Source organism: Dama dama, chromosome 30, assembly GCF_033118175.1.
Source record: "Dama dama isolate Ldn47 chromosome 30, ASM3311817v1, whole genome shotgun sequence".
Taxonomy (NCBI): Eukaryota; Metazoa; Chordata; class Mammalia; order Artiodactyla; family Cervidae; genus Dama; species Dama dama.
In genome coordinates, this window is record NC_083710.1 from 22,808,064 (window position 1) to 22,827,758 (window position 19,695).

At 40.1% G+C, this 19,695-nt stretch overlaps 1 protein-coding gene across 6 annotated transcripts in view; it reads right to left on the reverse strand.

The window, feature by feature from the left end:
* The window catches only part of CAB39L (calcium binding protein 39 like), an 89,586-nt gene that overhangs the window by 21,426 nt on the left and 48,465 nt on the right, over positions 1 to 19,695 (reverse strand). For all 6 annotated transcript variants that reach the window (XM_061133788.1, XM_061133787.1, XM_061133785.1 and 3 more), the window contains 3 exons: positions 19,087 to 19,205; positions 9,783 to 9,951; positions 4,742 to 4,801 (listed from right to left, as the gene is read on the reverse strand). In XM_061133788.1, the coding sequence (XP_060989771.1) occupies positions 4,742 to 4,801; positions 9,783 to 9,951; positions 19,087 to 19,205 (348 nt within the window). The remainder of the gene's footprint in view (positions 1 to 4,741; positions 4,802 to 9,782; positions 9,952 to 19,086; positions 19,206 to 19,695) is intronic.

Sequence of the window (19,695 nt, forward strand, 5' to 3'; positions counted from 1 at the left end):
CGGGAAAAGACCCTGATGCTGGGAAAGATTGAGGGCAGGAGGAGAAGGGGACGACAGAGGTTGAGATGGTTGGATGGCATCACCAACTCAATGGACATGGGTTTGGGTGGACTCTGGGAGTTGGTGATGCACAATGAGGCCTGGCGTGCTGCGGTTCATGGGATTGCAAAGAGTTGGACACAACTGAGCGATTGAACTGAACTGAATTTGAGAAGAGATTGAAGACACTTAGCAACTCATAAAGAATCAAACTGGCAAATTCACAGCATGAACAGGTAGAGGAATAGGGCCACTTCTGCCACATGCTGGCCATGTGAATCCCAACTGTCCTCTCTGGAGCACTTCCATGCTCCCCAGAAGCTGGGAGATGCTGGTGATGGGGGCCTGTTTCCTAGTGTGATTGGTCATCAAACACAGTCTAGGCCCCTCAGTTGAACAGAGTGCCGGCAGCTGGGAAAGTTCAGTGTCAACCTCTGGTCACACATAGGCACACTCAGAGGCCACTTAGGTTGGGGGGGCAAGCCTGGCAGAGAACTGAAAGCAAGAGAGTTTAGGAGCTGGGGAGGGAAGCAAAGGGTCCTTGGAAGACCAAATGCCAGGTATGAGTGATGAGGACAAGCTGTGCACACTGATGAGAATGCCCAAGAGAGAATTCAGAAACTGAGAAAACAAAATCATGGAGCTCATATTAAAGTCACATTAATTTTTTTTTCTTTTACTTGAAGGACTTATTATTTATTTTGATTGTCACGGAACACAAGAAGGATTTTGTGGGTCACTAAATGTATCAGACAAACATCATGGTAAATTTTACTTGTAACCAAAAAATGTAAATACATGCATATAAGGTATTATTGACCCCCTAGGCTACCAGTTTCATTATTTTAGGTCATATATCATGTTCTCCAGCTTCAGGTTTACTACTAAAGAAATAAGAAACTCAACAAGTATGAAATGTTTAAGGAGCATAAGTTCTTGAAGCCAATGTTCAGGTCAGTGCAATAGGCTCAGTATCTGTGAGACTACTAAATTACACAAGATGTGACTATAAAGACAAATTTAGGTAAGTAAAGGTCAAAGAGAATGAGCTTATGGTCTCTCAAATTGTTGCTTATTATCCTTGAGTGCAAATTGCACAATACATTATTTCACTCATTCTATAGAAAAGATGAGGAGTTGATACACAGGTTTTGTCATAAGCTATCTTTGTCCTCTTATTTTCATTTATTATAAATATTACATCTAATGAATTTGAGAAAACCATGCACTATCTCCATAGTGAAAGACAAGGAAGCCTGCTGTGCTGCTGCTGCTACCGCTGCTAAGTCGCATCAGTCGTGTCCGACTCTGCGGCCCCATAGATGGCAGCCCACCAGGCTCCCCCGTCCCTGGGATTCTCCAGGCAAGGACACTGGAGTGGGTTGCCATTTCCTTCTCCAATTCATGAGAGTGAAAAATGAAAGTAAAGTTGCTCAGTCGTGTTCGACTCCTCGGGACCCCACAGACTGTAGCCCACCAGGCTCCTCCATCCACGGGATTCCCCAGGCAAGAGTACTGGAGTGGGGTGCCATTGCCCTCTCCAGTGCTGGAGTCTATGAGGTCACAATGAGTTGGACATTACTTAGTGACTGAACAACAATGAGTCTTTAACATTCCATCCAGCATGTACAGTTACTGAACAAACTATAATAACAGCTTGTTCCCTAAATTCAAACATATATGAGTCTTTTTTAGCCTTGAAGCTTTTGGATACATCTGGCAGTAATCTTTTTCTCCCTTCATATTTTACACTTTGATCAAAGTTCTCCAATTGATTCCATGGATTTTCTCTGGATAATTTTAGGATATGAAAATCACATTTGATTTCATGATTACATTGATAATGCTTAATCTCAAAGGAAAAGCAGCAAACAATTTATGAAAAATAAAGCCATAGTTTAATTTCTATGATTTGGATGTGTGAAAACACAGGATATGGGTAGGGTATTCCATAGCTTCCCAGAGTCATCTGTTTCCTTTTATCTTTTTGTGTGGCTAACTACAAAATTTTAAATTACACAGTGGCTTGCATTATATTTCAACTGGACAGTAATGGTCTAGAGTAGCTAAACTAACACTGCAGCAAACCATGGAAGGTTTTGTCTCTAAGGTTGTGCTATGTTTTACTTTAATTCATGGCAAATAGATGGGGAAACAGTGGAAACAGTGGCTGACTTTATTTTTTTGGACTCCAAAATCACTGCAGATGGTGACTGCAGCCATGAAATTAAAAGACGCTTACTCCTTGGAAGGAAAGTTATGACCAACCCAGAGAGCATATTAAAAAGCAGAGACATTACTTTGTCAACAAAGGTCCATCTAGCCAAGGCTATGGTTTTTCCAGGAGTCATGTATGGATGTCAGAGTTGGACTATAAAGAAATCTGAGTACTGAAGAATCAATGATTTTGAACTGTGGTGTTGGAGAAGACTCTTGAGAGTCCCTTGAACTGCAAGGAGATCCAACCAGTCCATCCTAAAGGAAATCAGTGCTAGGTGTTCATTGGAAGGACTGATGTTGAAGCCGAAACTCCAATACTTTGGCCACCTGATGTGAAGAGATGACTCATTTGAAAAGACCCTGATGCTGAGAAAGATTGAGGGCAGGAGGAGAAGGGGACGACAGAGGGGTGAGATGGTTGGATGGCATCACCAACTCAACGGACATGGGTCTGGGTGGACTCCGGCAGTTGGTGATGGACAGGGAGGCCTGGTGTACTGCGGTTCATGGGGTCGCAAAGAGTCGGACACGACTGAGAGACTGAACTGAACTGAACTGAACCGAACGCTGTTTCTACTGCTGATACACTTAGCAAAAGCACAGCCGCTCTTGGTTGGGTCTGTTACTCAGTGTTCATTTAACACCACCAAGTATATGGTACTGGGTTAGGTATTAGGGATGTCAGTAACCATGATAAAAATTAATCCATGGTGCTATCCCGAAAACCTTAAATCTTGTCAAATTCCTACAACAACCCTATGAAGTAGCTATTATTAATATCCTCAATTTTTGGTAGGCACAGTAACTTGTTCAGAATCATGTAATTCGTAAGAGATACAGCAGGATTCTAAAGCAAAGCAACTGGACATAAATCTGTACTGCATTCTGAACCCCTGTGTTTGACAGATAAGGTTCCTGCCTCCCGGGGAGCTTATGAACCAGACAGAAAGATATAAAGACACACCATAATAATATTATACAATGTGGAAAACGTGTGAGAAAGAAGGAGAATGGGAGGGGGAGAGAGAGAGAGAGAGAGTGTGTGTGTGTGTGTGTGTGTGTGTGTGTGTTTGGGGGTGAAGGGGTTAGGGTATGTGTTAGGAAAAGTTTCCTAGAAGAGTCACAGGATGGAACCAAGCAGGACCCTGAGGGCATTCCCAGGGATGTACCCTCCCGAGTATCCCACTTCTTACTTCTAGAAAAGGTTTACCCTCCAAGGCCTGGGTTCCAAAGAGCAAATTTAATCAGAGAAGTGAGAAAATGCAGAAACAAAGGACAACAGTCAAGCAAGACAAAACAGTAATGGTTTAGCCAAAAACGAAGTCAGGGATCTTTAGTTCCTCCACAAAGTCTATAGATAATATCCTGAGCCATATCCTTGAGTTGTTTAAGAGAGACTGAAATTCCCACCAGGTGGAAGAAGTTAACTGTATGCTACACAAGTACGGAGACCTCATACTGGTTGAAACGAAGGGGTTGATGATGTTAACCCCTGATATACCACCTTGTCACCTTACTACCAACCAGTCAGAAGACAGTCCACTCACAACCCTCACTGGTTCCTGGAAAACTATTCAGGATTTGAGCATTAGATGCCCCACACTCCAAGGAGTGTGGGGCATTTATTGCCTTGCAGTAAATGCTGGACTTCCTGTCACCACAACCCGGTGTCAGCAGACTGGCTTTGCTGCATGCTGGGTAAGTTTGGTTCAGTCACAATGATAGCTGATTATCAAAAGGATGAGATGGATTCACCCTTAGAGAAGGGAGCTGGAAGACAGATGTATATTTTGGTATTTCTACTAGCCAGTGAAACTAGTTATCAACCATGTAAAATGATTCATTTTCTTAAGGGTGGGGTGCCCTATATGGCTTAGATGGTAAAGCACTGGTTCAATGCAGGAGACCTGGGTTCGATCCTTGGGTCAGGAAGATTCCTCTGGAGAAGTGAATGGCAACCCACTCCAGTATTCTGTGTTTTCCCAAGTGGCACAAGTGATAAAGAACCCGCCTGCCAATGCAGGAGACGTGAGAGACATGGGTTCAATCCCTGGGTGGGAAGATCCCCTGGAGAAGGAAATGGCAACCCACTCCAGTATTACTGCCTGGAGACTCCCATGGAGAGAGGAGCCTGGTGGGCTACAGTCCATGGGGTCGCACAGAGTCAGACACAACGTACATATACACTGCCTCTTAGGGGCAACATGGATGCTCTTAAGTCAATGTCGAGGTGAGCTGGTGCTAGTTATTTCCTGGAGCTACAGAGCACAACAGGAAGAGATAAGAAAAACAAGGACACCCTGATCTCCTGCTATCCTCTATTTTTCATAGTTTCTTAATGATCTGACTTCTGGGTAATAAACCAAGCAGGTGGATGGTTGGTTTCAACTTCTCTCATAAATATAAGTAAGTGCTAAGAGATCTAAGAAGGAGGGAGAGAAAGGAAGAATGAGATAAAGACTTAACAATGACTTCTACTTACAGTGTCATAATTTTGTTCTAAGAAGTCTGCTACCAACACTTTATGTCTGGTTAGTAAATCCTAGAAAAAGAACAGTCAATGAAACAAAATTATTATAGGTAATAAATTTTACAAATCTATTCTTTTCTTCTAAGACTTTCTAAGTCAATTAATTTGAAGAATAACAATTTCAGAATATTTTCATTTACATCCCAGAATTATTTCCATTTCTTCATTTAAGATGTGAAATACAATTTGTTTCACACTAAAAACAACAGAGTGCTTTAAATGCATGTCATTGTTAGATTATAGAAATAATTTAACTAGTGAAACAAATGTCACCAAAGAGACAAGCTTACATTATATTTCTTCAAGCCCAAAGCTCTACATTGTAAATATGATACAATAAATATTCAAATAAAGCTTATGATGATCTTTTAAAAATGTCATTAAATAACTATTAAAAACAAAAAACTCTGAACGGACTAAAACCATATCTCACAAGGTAACAGATTTTCAATGACTGACCTTTAGTTTTCTGCTTAATCACTTTTGAAATGGAGGTGCCTAGGATTCTCAGAAGCACAAGAATGACATTTAAAAAACTATATTTACTTTACTTATTTATTTGGCTGCACTGGGTCTTAGTTGCGGCATGTGGGATCTCTAGTTGCAGCATTCAAACTCTTAGTTATGGCATGTGGGATCTGTCTCCCTGACCGGGGATGGAATCTGGGCCCCTGCACTGGGAGCGTGGAGGCTCAGCCACTGGACCGCCAGGGAAGTCCCACAAGAATGACATTTATCTCAGCATCGTCCTGGCCCTGCCTTGGCTTAGTGGGCTGTGAAGTGTCGTGCAGTTACTAAGTTGCACAATGCACCCTTTCAAAGTTGAGGACAAGTAGCCTGATCTAATTATAGACATAACTCCCAGGAAACTGAACAAAAGCATAAAAGAACGTTTGATTAAAAATTCACACCTAAATTATAACCTTAAGTCACCTTGATGTCAAAAGAAAACAAGCCCCAGCTAATCCTCTTAATACGCTTAAAGGCTAAATGCCTTGCCTAGTACTATGCAGAATTTAATTAAAAACAACATGAATTTTCAAGTTTTCCAAAATAAATTCTTATGCTTTAATACATATTTAATTAAAACTTCTAATTTAATTAAAAGTATATACAAGATACACAACATAACCTCACAGAGAAAAAGAAGGCAGCCACAATGGTAAAACTCACTTTTTTTTTTTAAAGAATTTTTTTAATTGGAGGATAATGGCTTTACAATATTGTGCTGGTTTCTGCCATACATCATTATGAATCAGTCACAGGTATACATATGTCCCCTCTCTCCTGAACCTCCCTCCTGTTTTCCCATCCCATCCCACCCCTCCAGGCTGCCACTGAGTTCTGGGTTGTAAAACTCACTCATTTTTATTTCAATAAAAGGTTAAATATTTAAAGTACTTGGCACTACAGTTTTCTGTTTTCTTTTTTAAAATTTTTATTGGCATATTTACAATGTTGTGTTTCTGCTCTATAGCAAAGTGAATCAGTTATACATGTACACATATATCCACTCTCTGATTCTTTTCCCACATAGGTCATTACAGAGTATTGAGTAGAGTTCCCTGTGATATACGGTAGGTCCTCATCAGTTTGCACTACAATTTTCAAGCCCCCAAATAATGAAACTGGCTATTAACTTCATTTTCTATTACTTATCATCACAACCTGTTTGACCAATGGACCTATCAATGGAGACAGGTACTTATTTCCCCAGGAGAACGTAACAGTACAGTTCTGGAACTGGGATTTTAAAATGGGAAAACCCTCTAAGGAATTCATTCAAGTCAAAATGCAAACTAGTTGCTACATCAGGGGCACCCTCGTTCTATAGCATTCTTTTGGGATCCCTGGTCTTTTTCTAAGTGGATATTTGGAATGCCCAGTTTTCTTCACATCCCCAATCTCCTGAGCATTACTAGTGGTTTTCTGAGCTGACTCAGGTTAGAAAGGTCTCTGCATGGGCTGCAGCAGGCACTCTGGATGGCTGCACCCATGGAGCTCTGCATCTATGATGCCAGGCATCAGCCTTGAGTACAAGGATCACAATCTGCCATGGCCTCAGGCCCTATACCTGCAACGATGGTGACACCGGAAAGGTACCTGGCAGATAAGTGCTGCCTGCGAAGGTCTTCCCTTCACCCTACATCGGTGTTACACCAAAGAGAGAGGAATAAGGAGGGGTTCTGTAAGCAGCAGCTCCTTCAGATTCTAAGGGGAAAATGTAACTTTAAAATCCAACAATAGAATATATAATAGGGTAGGGAAAAATTCCTCCAGCACATATGTGTGTGGATAGAGACAATAAGTGAGTGTGTACACATTATATATACATAGATATACCCTCAAATTTATACACATAATAATGCAAGCACAAAACTGGAGGGACTGTACCATATCCAGGGGATCTTCCCACCCCAGGGATTGAACCCGGGTCTCCTGCATAGCAGGCAGATTCTTTACCGTCTGAGTCACCAGGGAAGCCCCATATACATATATGCGTGCTAAGTTGCTTCGGTCGTGTCCAACTCCGTGTGACCCCATGGACTGGGACCTGCAGCCTGCCTGGCTCCTCTGTCCATGGGATTCTCCAGGCAAGAATACTGGAGTGGGTTGCCATGCCCTCCTCCAGGGTATCTTCCCAACCCCGGGATCAAACCTGTGTCTCTTACCTCTCCTGCATTGGCAGGTGGGTACTTTACCACTAGCACCACCTGGGAAGCCCCCATATACATATATAGGGTGGCTAAAATGTTCACTTGGGTTTTTCTATAATATCTTATATATGCGTGTCTGTGTATATATATACACATGTTGTATATATATATACACATGTTGTATATATATACACATATATACACATATATACATATATAGTTGTGTATGTATATACAATAGACAAATACAGTTGTTGCAGTATTAAAGACCAAAGAACTGAGTGGGAAAAAAAATAGCTAGGATCCCCCAAAAAAGGAAAAAGCAAGGAAATTGCCAAGAAAACTAAAATTCAAATTTTTAAAAATTTAAAAAGTATTCAAAATAGTGTACTCTTTCATCCCACCTCCTAACAATTCTGTTTTGACAGGACTAGCTTCTGCACGGTCTAAGTCTTGTGCTAAAAATTATTGATATCGGTATTTTAGTGAATTCTGCACAGCCTGGAAGAATTTGGGGTGAAATGACAGAGACACACATTCCATGGAGGGACCCAAGACCACAGCAGCTAGCAGCAGCTGCACTGACAGAGGGTTTACTATGTGCTAGAGAGTGTGCTTCACACTTTACATAGGTTATTTCTAATCTGCACAACTTTGCAAAGACGGGGATTATGTTCCTCATCTCACAGATGAAGAAAATGAGGCCCAAGGGTTACCTAACTTGCTCAAGGATGTACAGCAAATCAGGTGCAGACAGAGAAGGAACTCAAACCACTTTTCAGCATGTCAATTCTTGGCGGGGTGGGGCATGGAAGAGACTGTGGTTGTAAGGAATCTTCTTGGGGAATGGAAAATTTGCAGACAATACCATGAAAAAATATAATCCAATAATGTTAAAACATCAATAATTAAACTGAACAACAGTCATCCTACAGGTCAAAAAAAAAAAAGGCTAAACCTAAGAAGTTAAAAACAAAAGCCTAAACCAGCCAACCAATCAAGTCCCTTTGAAAGCAGTTACTTAAAAAAAAAAAGCGGGACTTCCCTAGTGGCCTAGTGGATAAGAATCTGCCTGCCAATGCAGGGGACAAGCGTTCGATCCCTGGTCTAGGAAGATCCCACATGTCTCGGAGTAACTAAGCCTGTGTGCCACAACTACTGAGCCTGTGCTCTAGAAACTGTGCTCCTCAACAAGAGAAGCCACTCCAATGAGAAGCCCTCACACCACAAGGAAGAGTAGCCCCCGCCAGCTGCAACTACAGAAAGCCTGCACAAACAGCAATGAAGATACAGCACAGCCAAAAATAAATAAATTGATTTTTAAAAAGCGACTTGCATTCATCACATTCTATTGACCACAGAACTTCGGTAAAAATGTAGAAAATTGGCATTTTTAATATCAGTAGCATACTAGGAAAGTTTTTTTAAGGTTATTTAGAGTCTCGGGGACTTAAGTTCAACAAAAAATATGCTCAACTACAAACTGTCCTAATTTATATTTGTGCTTCAATATTGTGCTGAAAATTAAATTGGGTTGATCGCATGATGTCAAGACATTATCATCATATTTTGTTTATTCTATTAAATGTTGAAAAATCTTTGGGGAAATTTTCAGAAATAAATGCTGAATTGAATTTGCTCTTTCCCCCTTCATTAGAGCTGCTATAGGTGTACAGCTATTTATGAAGTCTTATCTATGGTTTTTCGAAAAAGGAACTAACTTGTTTCCATGATGGCGAAGGGTCATCAAATAGAAAAGGGGGTAAAAAATGGCACTACAGTATTTACTAATAGAGAACACCTTCTTAATTGTTTCGGCACAGATATTTGCTAGAAAGAAATGGAATGGTCCTTTGTGTTAAAGGTCCTTCTTCATATTTGATGCACCAAGGCCCCTCCTACCATGTGTTCTAGGATACACTCTTGGGGGCTTCACCTGTAGCCACTGTACAACTGTTGTTTGGCCAGGTGAGACTTTTTATGTGCCCAGTTGCCTCATGTCATGTGGGATCGTCCCCAACCAGAGGTTGAACCAGTCCCCAGCATTGCAAAGTGGGTTGTTAATCACCAGCCCACCAGGGAAGCCCCATGACAAGCATGTTGAGTTGCCCTTTCTACAATGTGACAGACGGGTCTAGTAGATTGCGTTCTGTTTACTGAATTCTCTTATGATCCACATCATACATGGTTGGCTATGCTCAGGTCTAAGAAATACAGTTTTCTGCTTTGTAAAATTAAACTGCCTCTTAGAGCCAAGTGACTTAAGTACTGAAACTAAATAACCCTGCTGATTCTGGCCGGGGGTGCAGTGGGGTGGGGGAGGGGCAAGGAATTACCTTAAAGGTAGCAAAGGCATCTGAAGCGATATCAAATGTTGACAGTTCGACATACTTAAAGAAATCTTGGAATTGATTAGAAAAGAGGATGATTTTGGCAAGTGGTTCATGTCGAATACATTCTCTCAGCATAATACCGCAACGTAAGGCGATCTGTGGGACTTCATAGCTAAAGCACAAATAACAGAGAAAGAGAGAACTATGTATCAAAAGAACCATTTCAATACTGCTGTTAATGGAAGCATAGGTACCATTTGTCTCAGTTCATTCAAACACCACTCACTGAATACCCACTAAATACCTACAATGGGCCTGGCACTATTGCAGATGCTGCTGCTGCTGCTAAGTCACTTCAGTCGTGTCCGACTCTGTGTGACCCCATAGACGGCAGCCCACCAGGCTCCCCCGTCCCTGGGATTCTCCAGGCAAGAACACTGGAGTGGGCTGCCATTTCCTCCTCCAGTGCATGAAAGTGAAAAGTGAAAGTGAAGTCGCTCAGTCATGTCCGACTCTTGGCGACCCCATGGACTGCAGCCTACCAGGCTCCTCCATCCATGGGATTTTCCAGGCAAGAGTACTGGAGTGGGATTTCAGATGCTGGGGATACCTTAAAATAGCTGGGGATACCTTAAAAATAGCAAAGGCATCTGAAGCGATATCAAATGTTGACATTTCAACACACTTAAATCTTGGGGGGAAAAAAAGAAATCTTGGAAAGGATTAGAAAAGATACAACAGTATCTTTTGTTGGGGATACAACAGTCAGCAGACAAGGTCACTGCTTCCTAGCGTTCACAATTTAGTGAAAATGCGTCTGGTGGGAGAGGAAGTGGACTATAAACAATGACCAGATAATTTCATATACTTCAGGGCTATGAAACTGAAGATAATAAAATAGGTACGCTAGAGGGTGTGACTCCTTAATTTGTTTTACTTTAGACTAAGTGGTCCTGGAAGGAGAAAAGCATTCCAGGAAAAGGAAGGAAAAGTGCAAAGGGTCCAAGGAAAGAACCAGCAGCTTTGAAAGCCAAAGTAAGTGTGGTAGGAAGCCTTTGGAGAGTTTAATGTAAGCAATTAACACGGCTGATCAGAAACTTTAAAAATGATCACTCTGGCTCCCTGTGGAGACTTCTGTAAAACAGGAAAGAAGGGCAATCAGGGAGGCTAGCTAGTGAGGAGGGGCAGCAGCCCAGCTAGAGACGATGGCGGCGTGGGTTGGGCGATGGTGGCAGAACAGAGGACGGTGGGCAGGTCTTGGATGTTGTTCAGAGGAAGAGTCAACAGAGCTTTAGAGGTTGGGGTAGGTTGAGGAATAAATTTGGGCTGAGGGAAACTGAGGATTCAAGAATAACAAAAGAATATTTACATGAACTTCAGATTCGAGAATAAAATCTCTTTCCCACAATTTAGGAAACAGGCTACTTGGCAACTTCACATTTATAATTATAGTAGGGAAAACAGCAAAGAAAGGTATCTGAGAGAAGTCATTAAACCAGGGTGGTATTTATTCATTTTGTTCCATTTTTATGTGGAATAATATTCACAAATATCATCTGAATATTCCCTGGAAAACTCATGTTAACATTAAATGCTAATATATTCAGATAGGTACAATTCTTTGTAGAATATTTAAAAATGCCAGTTTATAGTGTTAGCAATTTCTCTTATCAGAAGAATTTGAAAATCAGCCTATTGGCATGCATGGAAGAGTTATAAGTTAGGTTTTATTAAAGATGTCATAAAGAGGGGTACATTTTCTGAAATGTGAAGGAGAAGAACAGTCATTTACTAATAGAGCACTGAAGAAATGATAAAAAAAAAAAAAAAAGAAGAAGAAGACTGTTGACCTAGAGAAAAAACATTAAGGGGCACACAATTAAAACCCAGACTTATTAGTAAGATATTTATGGATGTTCATAACTTTGCTTTAAACTTAACCTTTTTTTTTTTTAAACTTAACCTTTCAATTTCATCTCCCATCACCTTCTTTAATTCTTTGCGGTAAGGCCTTCTCTCAACCTAGAATGCCCTGCTCCATAAGTTTTCACCTCTAAGATTCTCTCTCATTTTTCAAAACTTAGTTCAAATGCCACCTCCTCCTTGAAGTGTTTCCAATCACCTACCATTCAGAGTCGCCCTCCCCTCCTTCAGACTCCTCCAATAGCTTGTCTGTAATTCCACTTTAACACATTTCTCATTCTTCAGTGTGGCCCATTGCAATAAATTGTTATTCATTTGTTTTCTTTACCTCCTCACAAACAGCTTAATTGCTAAGGATACGCTTTGCTCATCCTATTACTTTCCCTCCTCCTCTATGTGAATCTCCATGTGGTATCTGTGTCTTATTTACTGGTACCTGCCTCTATCCTTAGCCTAGTCTCCAAAGAGTGCTTAGTATAATGTCTTTCATAAGGCGTATAAAGAATTTAGTAAACTTCAAACTCTGATTAAACTTTTTAAATACTAGGGTTCTCTAATGAGACACAAACTTTGGCTTATAAAAAAAAACTGTATGATCTCTAGCCATTCTCATTTCTTAATTCGTCAAACAGAAACTATAAAAAAAAAGTTTCTACTCACAACTTTTGTGTATAGTTCCTTTTTTTTTGTTTCATTAGGTGAAGTTTATTGGAACCATCTGTGATGCACAGACTATTTATTCTTGAAAACCAAGAGAGTATTTTTAAAAATGCTGCTCTGGGTCAGAACATTGGTCATTCCATTCTAGTAGTTTGTGCCCAAGAGTGGAACGGTCATTGCTCTGAGCTGACAACTTCTTAAAGTTAGGAGTATATTGGGATATATAAAGAAATTCCTAATTTTCCTCAGTACCCTTTAAGGAACTTGTAATTCACATGCTTCAACCTAACTATCCTCCAGGATACTGACTTTTGATAGTTTATTGCTTGCTATATAAAGAAGTGCTCCATGAGTTAAATACCTTAAGTTTCAAATCCCAAGAACATTAATATCCTTAGGTTTGGTAAAGAATCAATATTTACCTCATCTATTTTATTCTACTTGTGGATAAGGGTCTCAAGGACAAGGACCATGACAAACCACTATGTTCTCCACAACAACTAACTTAGTGGCAAGTTGCTGATAAAAGATATTCCAATGAATGTAAATCATTATTTTATAGAATTGAACCATATCTTCCTTCTGATTTGCTGTTTAGATCATATGCACACATGCACGCTCAGTCGCTCAGACATATCTGATTCTTTGCAACCCCATGGATGGTAGCCCACGAGGCTCCTCTCTCCATGGAATTTTCCAGGCAAGAATACTGGAATGGGGTGCCATTTCCTACTCCAGGGGATCTTCCTGACCCCAGGGATTGAACTCGAGTCTCCTGCATCTCCTGCATTGGCAGGCAGGTTCTTTACCACTGAGCTATCTGGGAAACTACATGGGAAGTCTGGACTGTATAGTTAACTGTGTCAGTGTGGAGAAGGCACACTATTTTATATGCATGCTTATTCAAATAATAGCACAGAAGATCTGTTTCAAATTTAATAAAAGCCAAAGAATAAGAGCGCTTATCTCATCTGGTGGTGAGCTACAATAAATATTACACATAAAATGATTTGAAGAAAGATCCTGTGCAAGAATATCTCAGTTTAAGAATGCAGATTATATTATGTAAGGAGAAAAATGACTTTTGTTGCTCCTGATAGAAGAAACAAGGGCGGCCAGCACTAGGAAAAGCATCAAAAACAAAAGTAGCCTTTTCAAGATGACCCATGTCCTTTTGATATCACTCCCATTAGTTTGTGAACATTTCCTTGCTTTCTGGCCATCCGGTACATTTCCTAACACAGACCTGGAATAAGCCATTTCTACAAAGGACTCTGGCTCCTTTTAGTTAGAAACAGTTATTAGAAACTACAATCTGAATGCTAGGGATACTCATTAACATTGGGTCATTACTGCTTCTAGGCCTTTTCAATGGACAGTGTTAGCTCGCTATTTTTAAAGTAAGCACGTTTCTAGATTAGAAGCAAAACTTCTTGATTATATTGAGGAGGCCAAGTGCTTGCTGAAAGATAATTTATAAAACTTTTCCTAGTGTTTTTCTATACATCTTATATATATGTACTTTAAAAAGTTGATGCTTGATTAAAACTACAATTACATAAGATGTATGAAAACACACTAAGTCCAGTAGATCATAACGATACTACAAAAAAAAAAAAGGGAGGGGTGTTGGGAAGATAAAATAAACACAGCAAAATATCAATGGTTATGAAGGTTGGGACATGGGATTTCTTTGTTCTGTCTTTTGTATATGGTTGAAAAAAGTTTTGCAATAAAATTTTTAAAAATAAGACTATTAGGAGAAAGTTATTATTTTAATATTGGACTTGGAAGATCTTCCACTGGCAGTGGTTCTTTATGGATCACTGAGAGCAGTTTAGCAACCTCATTCTCAAATTCTCTCAGTATCCTGGAATGTCATTTACATGGGCCAGGAGAAAAGTTCGTCTAAAGTGAGAAAGTCCTTTTAAATAATCTTTTCATAAACTTTGGGCTCCAAATCCTTTTGCCAAGTTTTGTATCCTATATCCAAATGATTCTCTTTGATAGACAAGAATCAACTTCTTTCTGTCTTACATTCTTTATGGTTAAACTTAGGTCCAATATAGCATGTTACTACCATATCCCTATATAACATCATTGTTTGTTTTATGAGTGCACCAGTCAAGTTATGTTCTAAGTTTTCGAGCAACTTTACAAGAGATAATTCAGTAAAAATGCTGACCTTTACCAAATGGCTAGCTAAACTTCCGGCATTTCAAGCTAACCTAGAAAATGGTAATGGGGAAAGTTGATTCAGACACGGTGGTTCCATTTAAGGCTTCTTTTTGTCTACTGTGTCCCCAGGGTCTTCTATAATTACCTCTCCCTTCCTATCTGAAGGGCTTCAAGTCTTTTTAAGGATGTATTAATGGTTAAGACGGAATTTAGAATCAGATCTGGACTGAAAAATTGGCTGTCACTCAGCTGCATATATAACCTTGAGCAATTGCCTTACTCTAAGTTTCAATTTCCTCATCTGTAAAATGGTGAGGATAATACCTAGTCCTCAGAGTATTGATAGAAGGATTAAATGAAACAGCATAAGTAAAGACACTGAATGTAATACCTGGCACATAGCAAACACTCTATAAATGGTATCTATAAAGCAGGATGTGAAGGAATGAGTTTAAAGTTTGGGTTACAAAATAAAGGAAGAATCATTATAATAGAGACAAAAACTTGAGAATTCATCACCAAATTGTTGATAATCATTTCTTTGGGAGGGAATAGGGTATACACTCCCTTTCTATGTTATAGATTTCTAAAATGTTTGAAGTTTTAAAAATAATAAATTTTTTAGTTATTTGGCTGTGCTGGGTCTTAGTTGTGGCACGTGGGATCCTTGTTCTCTGTTGCAACATGCAGGATCAGGAGAATTCCCATGGACAGAGGAGCCTGGAGGGCATACAGTCCATGGGGTCGCAAAGAGTCAGGACACCACTGAAGGACTTGGCATGCACATGCACGCATGGACTCCTTAGTTGCAACATGTGGGATCTAATTCCCTGACCAGGGATCAAACCCGGGCATCAAACCTGGTGCATCGGGAGTGTGGAGACTTTGCCACTAGACCACCAAGTCCACGAAGTCCCCTCTTCTTCATTAATCTGAATTCTTAAAGCTTAACAATAATAACTTTCATGTGTTTATAACTTCCTTGGTAAGAAGACACTAAACCCATGTCTTTAGCAGAGCCACTTGTGTCTGGTGCAGCTCTTTCACAAAATAAATACAAGGCAGTCGCCATCATCTGACTGCTACTCAGTGACAGCAACTACACAAAGGAGCTCTTCCAAACAAATAATTCCCACTCCGAGAATGCAGTTCGTGGAGTTGCGTGTCTCCTTTCACATAATGACCTCACTGCGGAAGATACCGTTTTGTTTTTTTTTTTTTGGAAGATACCGTTTTAAACCATCCACACCACTTCTCTTCCACATCAGCTGACGTGCTCTCCAACACATTTTTAGGAGGACAACACATTTCAGCATTGTCAAGGCATCACTTATTTACAAGCTAACCCCATTTTATTTTTTTTAAAGGAGATGAACTTAAAATAATTTATTTATTTTTGGCTGCACTGGGTCTTCATTGCTGTGCCTGGGCGTTCTCTAGTTGCGGCAGGCACGGGCTACTCTCTGTTGGCAGTGCTCAGGCTTCTCACTGCAGTGGCTTCTCTGGCTGTGGAGCACGGGCTCCAGGGCGGGCAGGCTCAGCAGCTGTGCCGCACGGACTTAGTTGCTTCACGGCTGTGGAATCTTTACGAACCAGGGATCGAACATGGAGAGGGATCCCTGCACTGGCAGTTAATTTAATCTCTGGATTTAATTAATTAACCACTGGACCACCAGGGACGTCCTGCAAGCCAACTTCAAATGACTACTAATTTGTCCTCACTTGCTGAAACACAAATCTGATCTGTTTCTCCCAAAACAATCCAATGGCTTCCCATTTCCTACAGGATAATGTCAAATGCTTTAGCTGAACATTTTAGAATCTCCAGATGGGGGTACAAATTGATCATTTCGGCCTTTCCCACCAATGACCGGGTGTGCGGATCATATCCCATTAAATCTTGCAGATCTACCTGAAGTGGAAATGAACACTTCCCTTTACAGTATTATTCTGACACTTATGTATGGTCTTAATTATATTTGTTCAAAATTTTACTCAGTGTGAACTGCGGCTCTTAAGAGGGATAGTAATAATAATTTTTTAGACTAGACGTTACCAAGTAGAGTACCCTGTGCTCAGTGCTAAATTCTGCAGAAACTACCTCACTAAAGACTCATAATGATCTAGTGAAGTAGGTGTTATTATTGTCTTCAGATTGCAATGAGGAAATCAAGACTTAAGGAAGTTAGGTAACTTGCCCAAAGTGTTAGCAAGTAAATAGCAGAACCCTGACTGACTGGACACGCAAATCTGTCTGACAATGCATATAATGTAACATTATTTCGTACAAAGGTAATATTACAAATTTTACTCTTACTTTACAGATAAGGAAACTGAGACTTGATGGAAAGCTGCAGAGGCTTGCCCAAGGTCACAGAGATAAGTGCAAGAGACCAGAAAAAGGAATAATCAGAGAACAAAAAAGAGTTCTTATAAATTAAAAATAGGGTAGTTGAAAGGAAAATTCAGTTGAGTTTATCTTCAATGGAAGATACAATTAAGAACATCTTCTGACTAGTGAGACAAAAAGACAAACAGAAGAGTTAATAAATCAATCTCAGAGATTTTTCTTTGACTTACAGGAGGTCTAGAAAGTAAGGACAGAGAACATGGAGGGGAATAAATTTTCAAAGAAACACTAAGGCAGAGAATGTTAGCTGTCTGCAGAAATCCTTTCTCCTCTTCTTCCTGGGTGCTAACTACATTTCTCAGGTTCCCTTAAGAATTAAGAGGCCAAGTGACTAAGTGCTCTCAAATGGAATGTGAGTGGGAGTAACACAAGCCATTTCCAGGCCTGGCTCATAAATTCTCCCAAGTACTTTTGCCTTCCTGTGGGCTGAACTGGCAATCAACAAAGTGATCTTAGGAAGCACACTTTGAAGGAACCCCTGCTGACCTAGAACATCTGTTCTTCTCTATTACGTGAGAAATACATTTATCTTGTAGTGGGGCCAGTACATTGTGGGGTCTATTTGTTATAAAGCCTAAGGTTTCTTATAATTTTAAACTACTCTAATACATGATACAAGTATATTGCCCTTCCCAGAATTTAAAGACTTAATTCTCCAGTAAAAACAATATTTTCTACGGAAAAACAAAGTAATAGTACACTACATAGCTATAATAATATAAATGTGACTTTTTAATAAAGTAAAAAATTGTGATAAAGGATATTGGGAGGGTGAGGGGAAGGAAAATGGAGTAGTAGAGGTAGTGGAAAAACTGAATTGTCACCTAGTCCATGAGAAGTTTAACAGATATGTTTTAAAATGGGCAAATCAAAACTTAGTAAAAGCTCCTAATTCATAACATAGAGGTAAATAGCAGATGAACAAATAAAAAAGCTCAAAGTGGGTGTCTTTGGTCAAAGGGACTGAGGAATGGAGAAGGAAGAAGCAAAGAGCTGCTGTTTGTTGTTATGTCTGGCTTATTCATTTGGCTGCACGGGGTCTTGGCTGCGGCATGTGGGATCTAGTTCCCTGACCAGGGATTGAATATGGGCCCCCTGCATTGGGAAGGCGGAGTCTTAGCCACCGGATCACCAAGGAAGTCCTATAGCGGGTTTTTAAACTATGTGGCACGTATTATTTTGATACAATTAAATATTTTAAAATGCACAAGGACTTGGGAATTGAAAACAGATGAGATGGACTAGGTATGGAATAGCATGTGAAGTTCAAAATGGTAAAGTAGAAAGACAGAGAAGGGGAGACAAAAGACGGAAGGCTGCTGTCCCCAAGCCTTGCTACATCCATATTTCTGACTGTAGGAGTTAGAGTAGCCTCACAATGCCCAAGAAACCTTTGTAAATGAGCAAACATAAAAAAGTCATAATCAGGGATTATATTATCTGACTCGACTTTAGGTTTTTAACTGCCCTGTGGTCCCATATACGTACAGTGGTATTTATTCTATCCCCACAGGAAAGCATGTCTCCTGAGTAGAAGCTAACCATTGAAAGGATGCTGTATGTGTGCGTCCGTGTCTGTGTATATCTGTGTGATGAGGGAATTCAGTCTTGTGTAAAGAGGGTAAAGTGTGAATGTGAAAGTGTTAGTTGCTCAATCGTGTTTGACTCTTAGCAACCCCGGGGACTGTATCCCACCAGGCTTTTCCGTCCATGGAATTCTCCAGACAAGAATACTGCAGTGGGTAGCCATTCCCTTCTCCAGGGGATCGTCCCAACCTGGAGACTGAAGCTGGGTCTCTCGTAGGAAGATTCTTTACCATCTGAGCCACTAGTGAAGCAAAGAGGGTAAGTGGGCATCCAGAAAGAGGGCAGATTGGGAAGTGTAAGCTATAATGTAGTAGGTAGAGAAGACAGGAAGGTGGAGGAAAGAGGGGCAGTCGGTGGGAGGAATTTTACTTAGAAAGCATTTTGTTGCAGCCTGAACAATCACAGAGACATAGTTTTGGAGGACTGACTTCAAGCACAGCAAATACTAATCCAAAAGGGAACTGATCATATCTCAAATGATGCTAACGCTGTCTACTTTTGACAACTTTTCCAAACTCAAACCTACTTTAAAGGGAAGCATGCACCTACCCTTTGAGGAGCATAAACAGGATGTGAGGATGAGCACTAATGTACTCCACGGTAGGAATCCGAGTGCCTATCTGTCTTCTCAGGATGTTGTTAAATATCTGGGTCACATCCTTTTTTCCCTGTTAAAGAAACAAACAACCATTAAGTTGTATATCTTAAATGGGTGAATTGTATGGCATGTATATTATTTCAAAAGCTGTTTATATACAAACACACACATACTCAGTCCATTTAATATGATATTTTCCCACCTGTGCATTCTTTGACTTCATTTGTCTAAAGATGGGTACAAAAATAAACAAACAACTAGAGTCAAGGCCAAATAAAATCAATGCCCTACACACATAGTAAGCATTTCAAATCATTAAATGCATGAAGTACAGTCAAAGCTTGTGTCTAAAGGCTTTATGATCTCTTATTTTTACAGTAATAAAACCCAAGGTTAAGGACCACTTTTTAATTAGGATTGGGGAACAGAAAAAGTTCTTAAGGGGATAGAAAGTTTCAAAAACTTAGGACCATAAACTGGCTTATTGAGAAGCTGATTCTACAGTGCTTGTTTTGCTTTTATTTTTTTAATGTAGCAAGAAATAATCATCAGTGATTAAA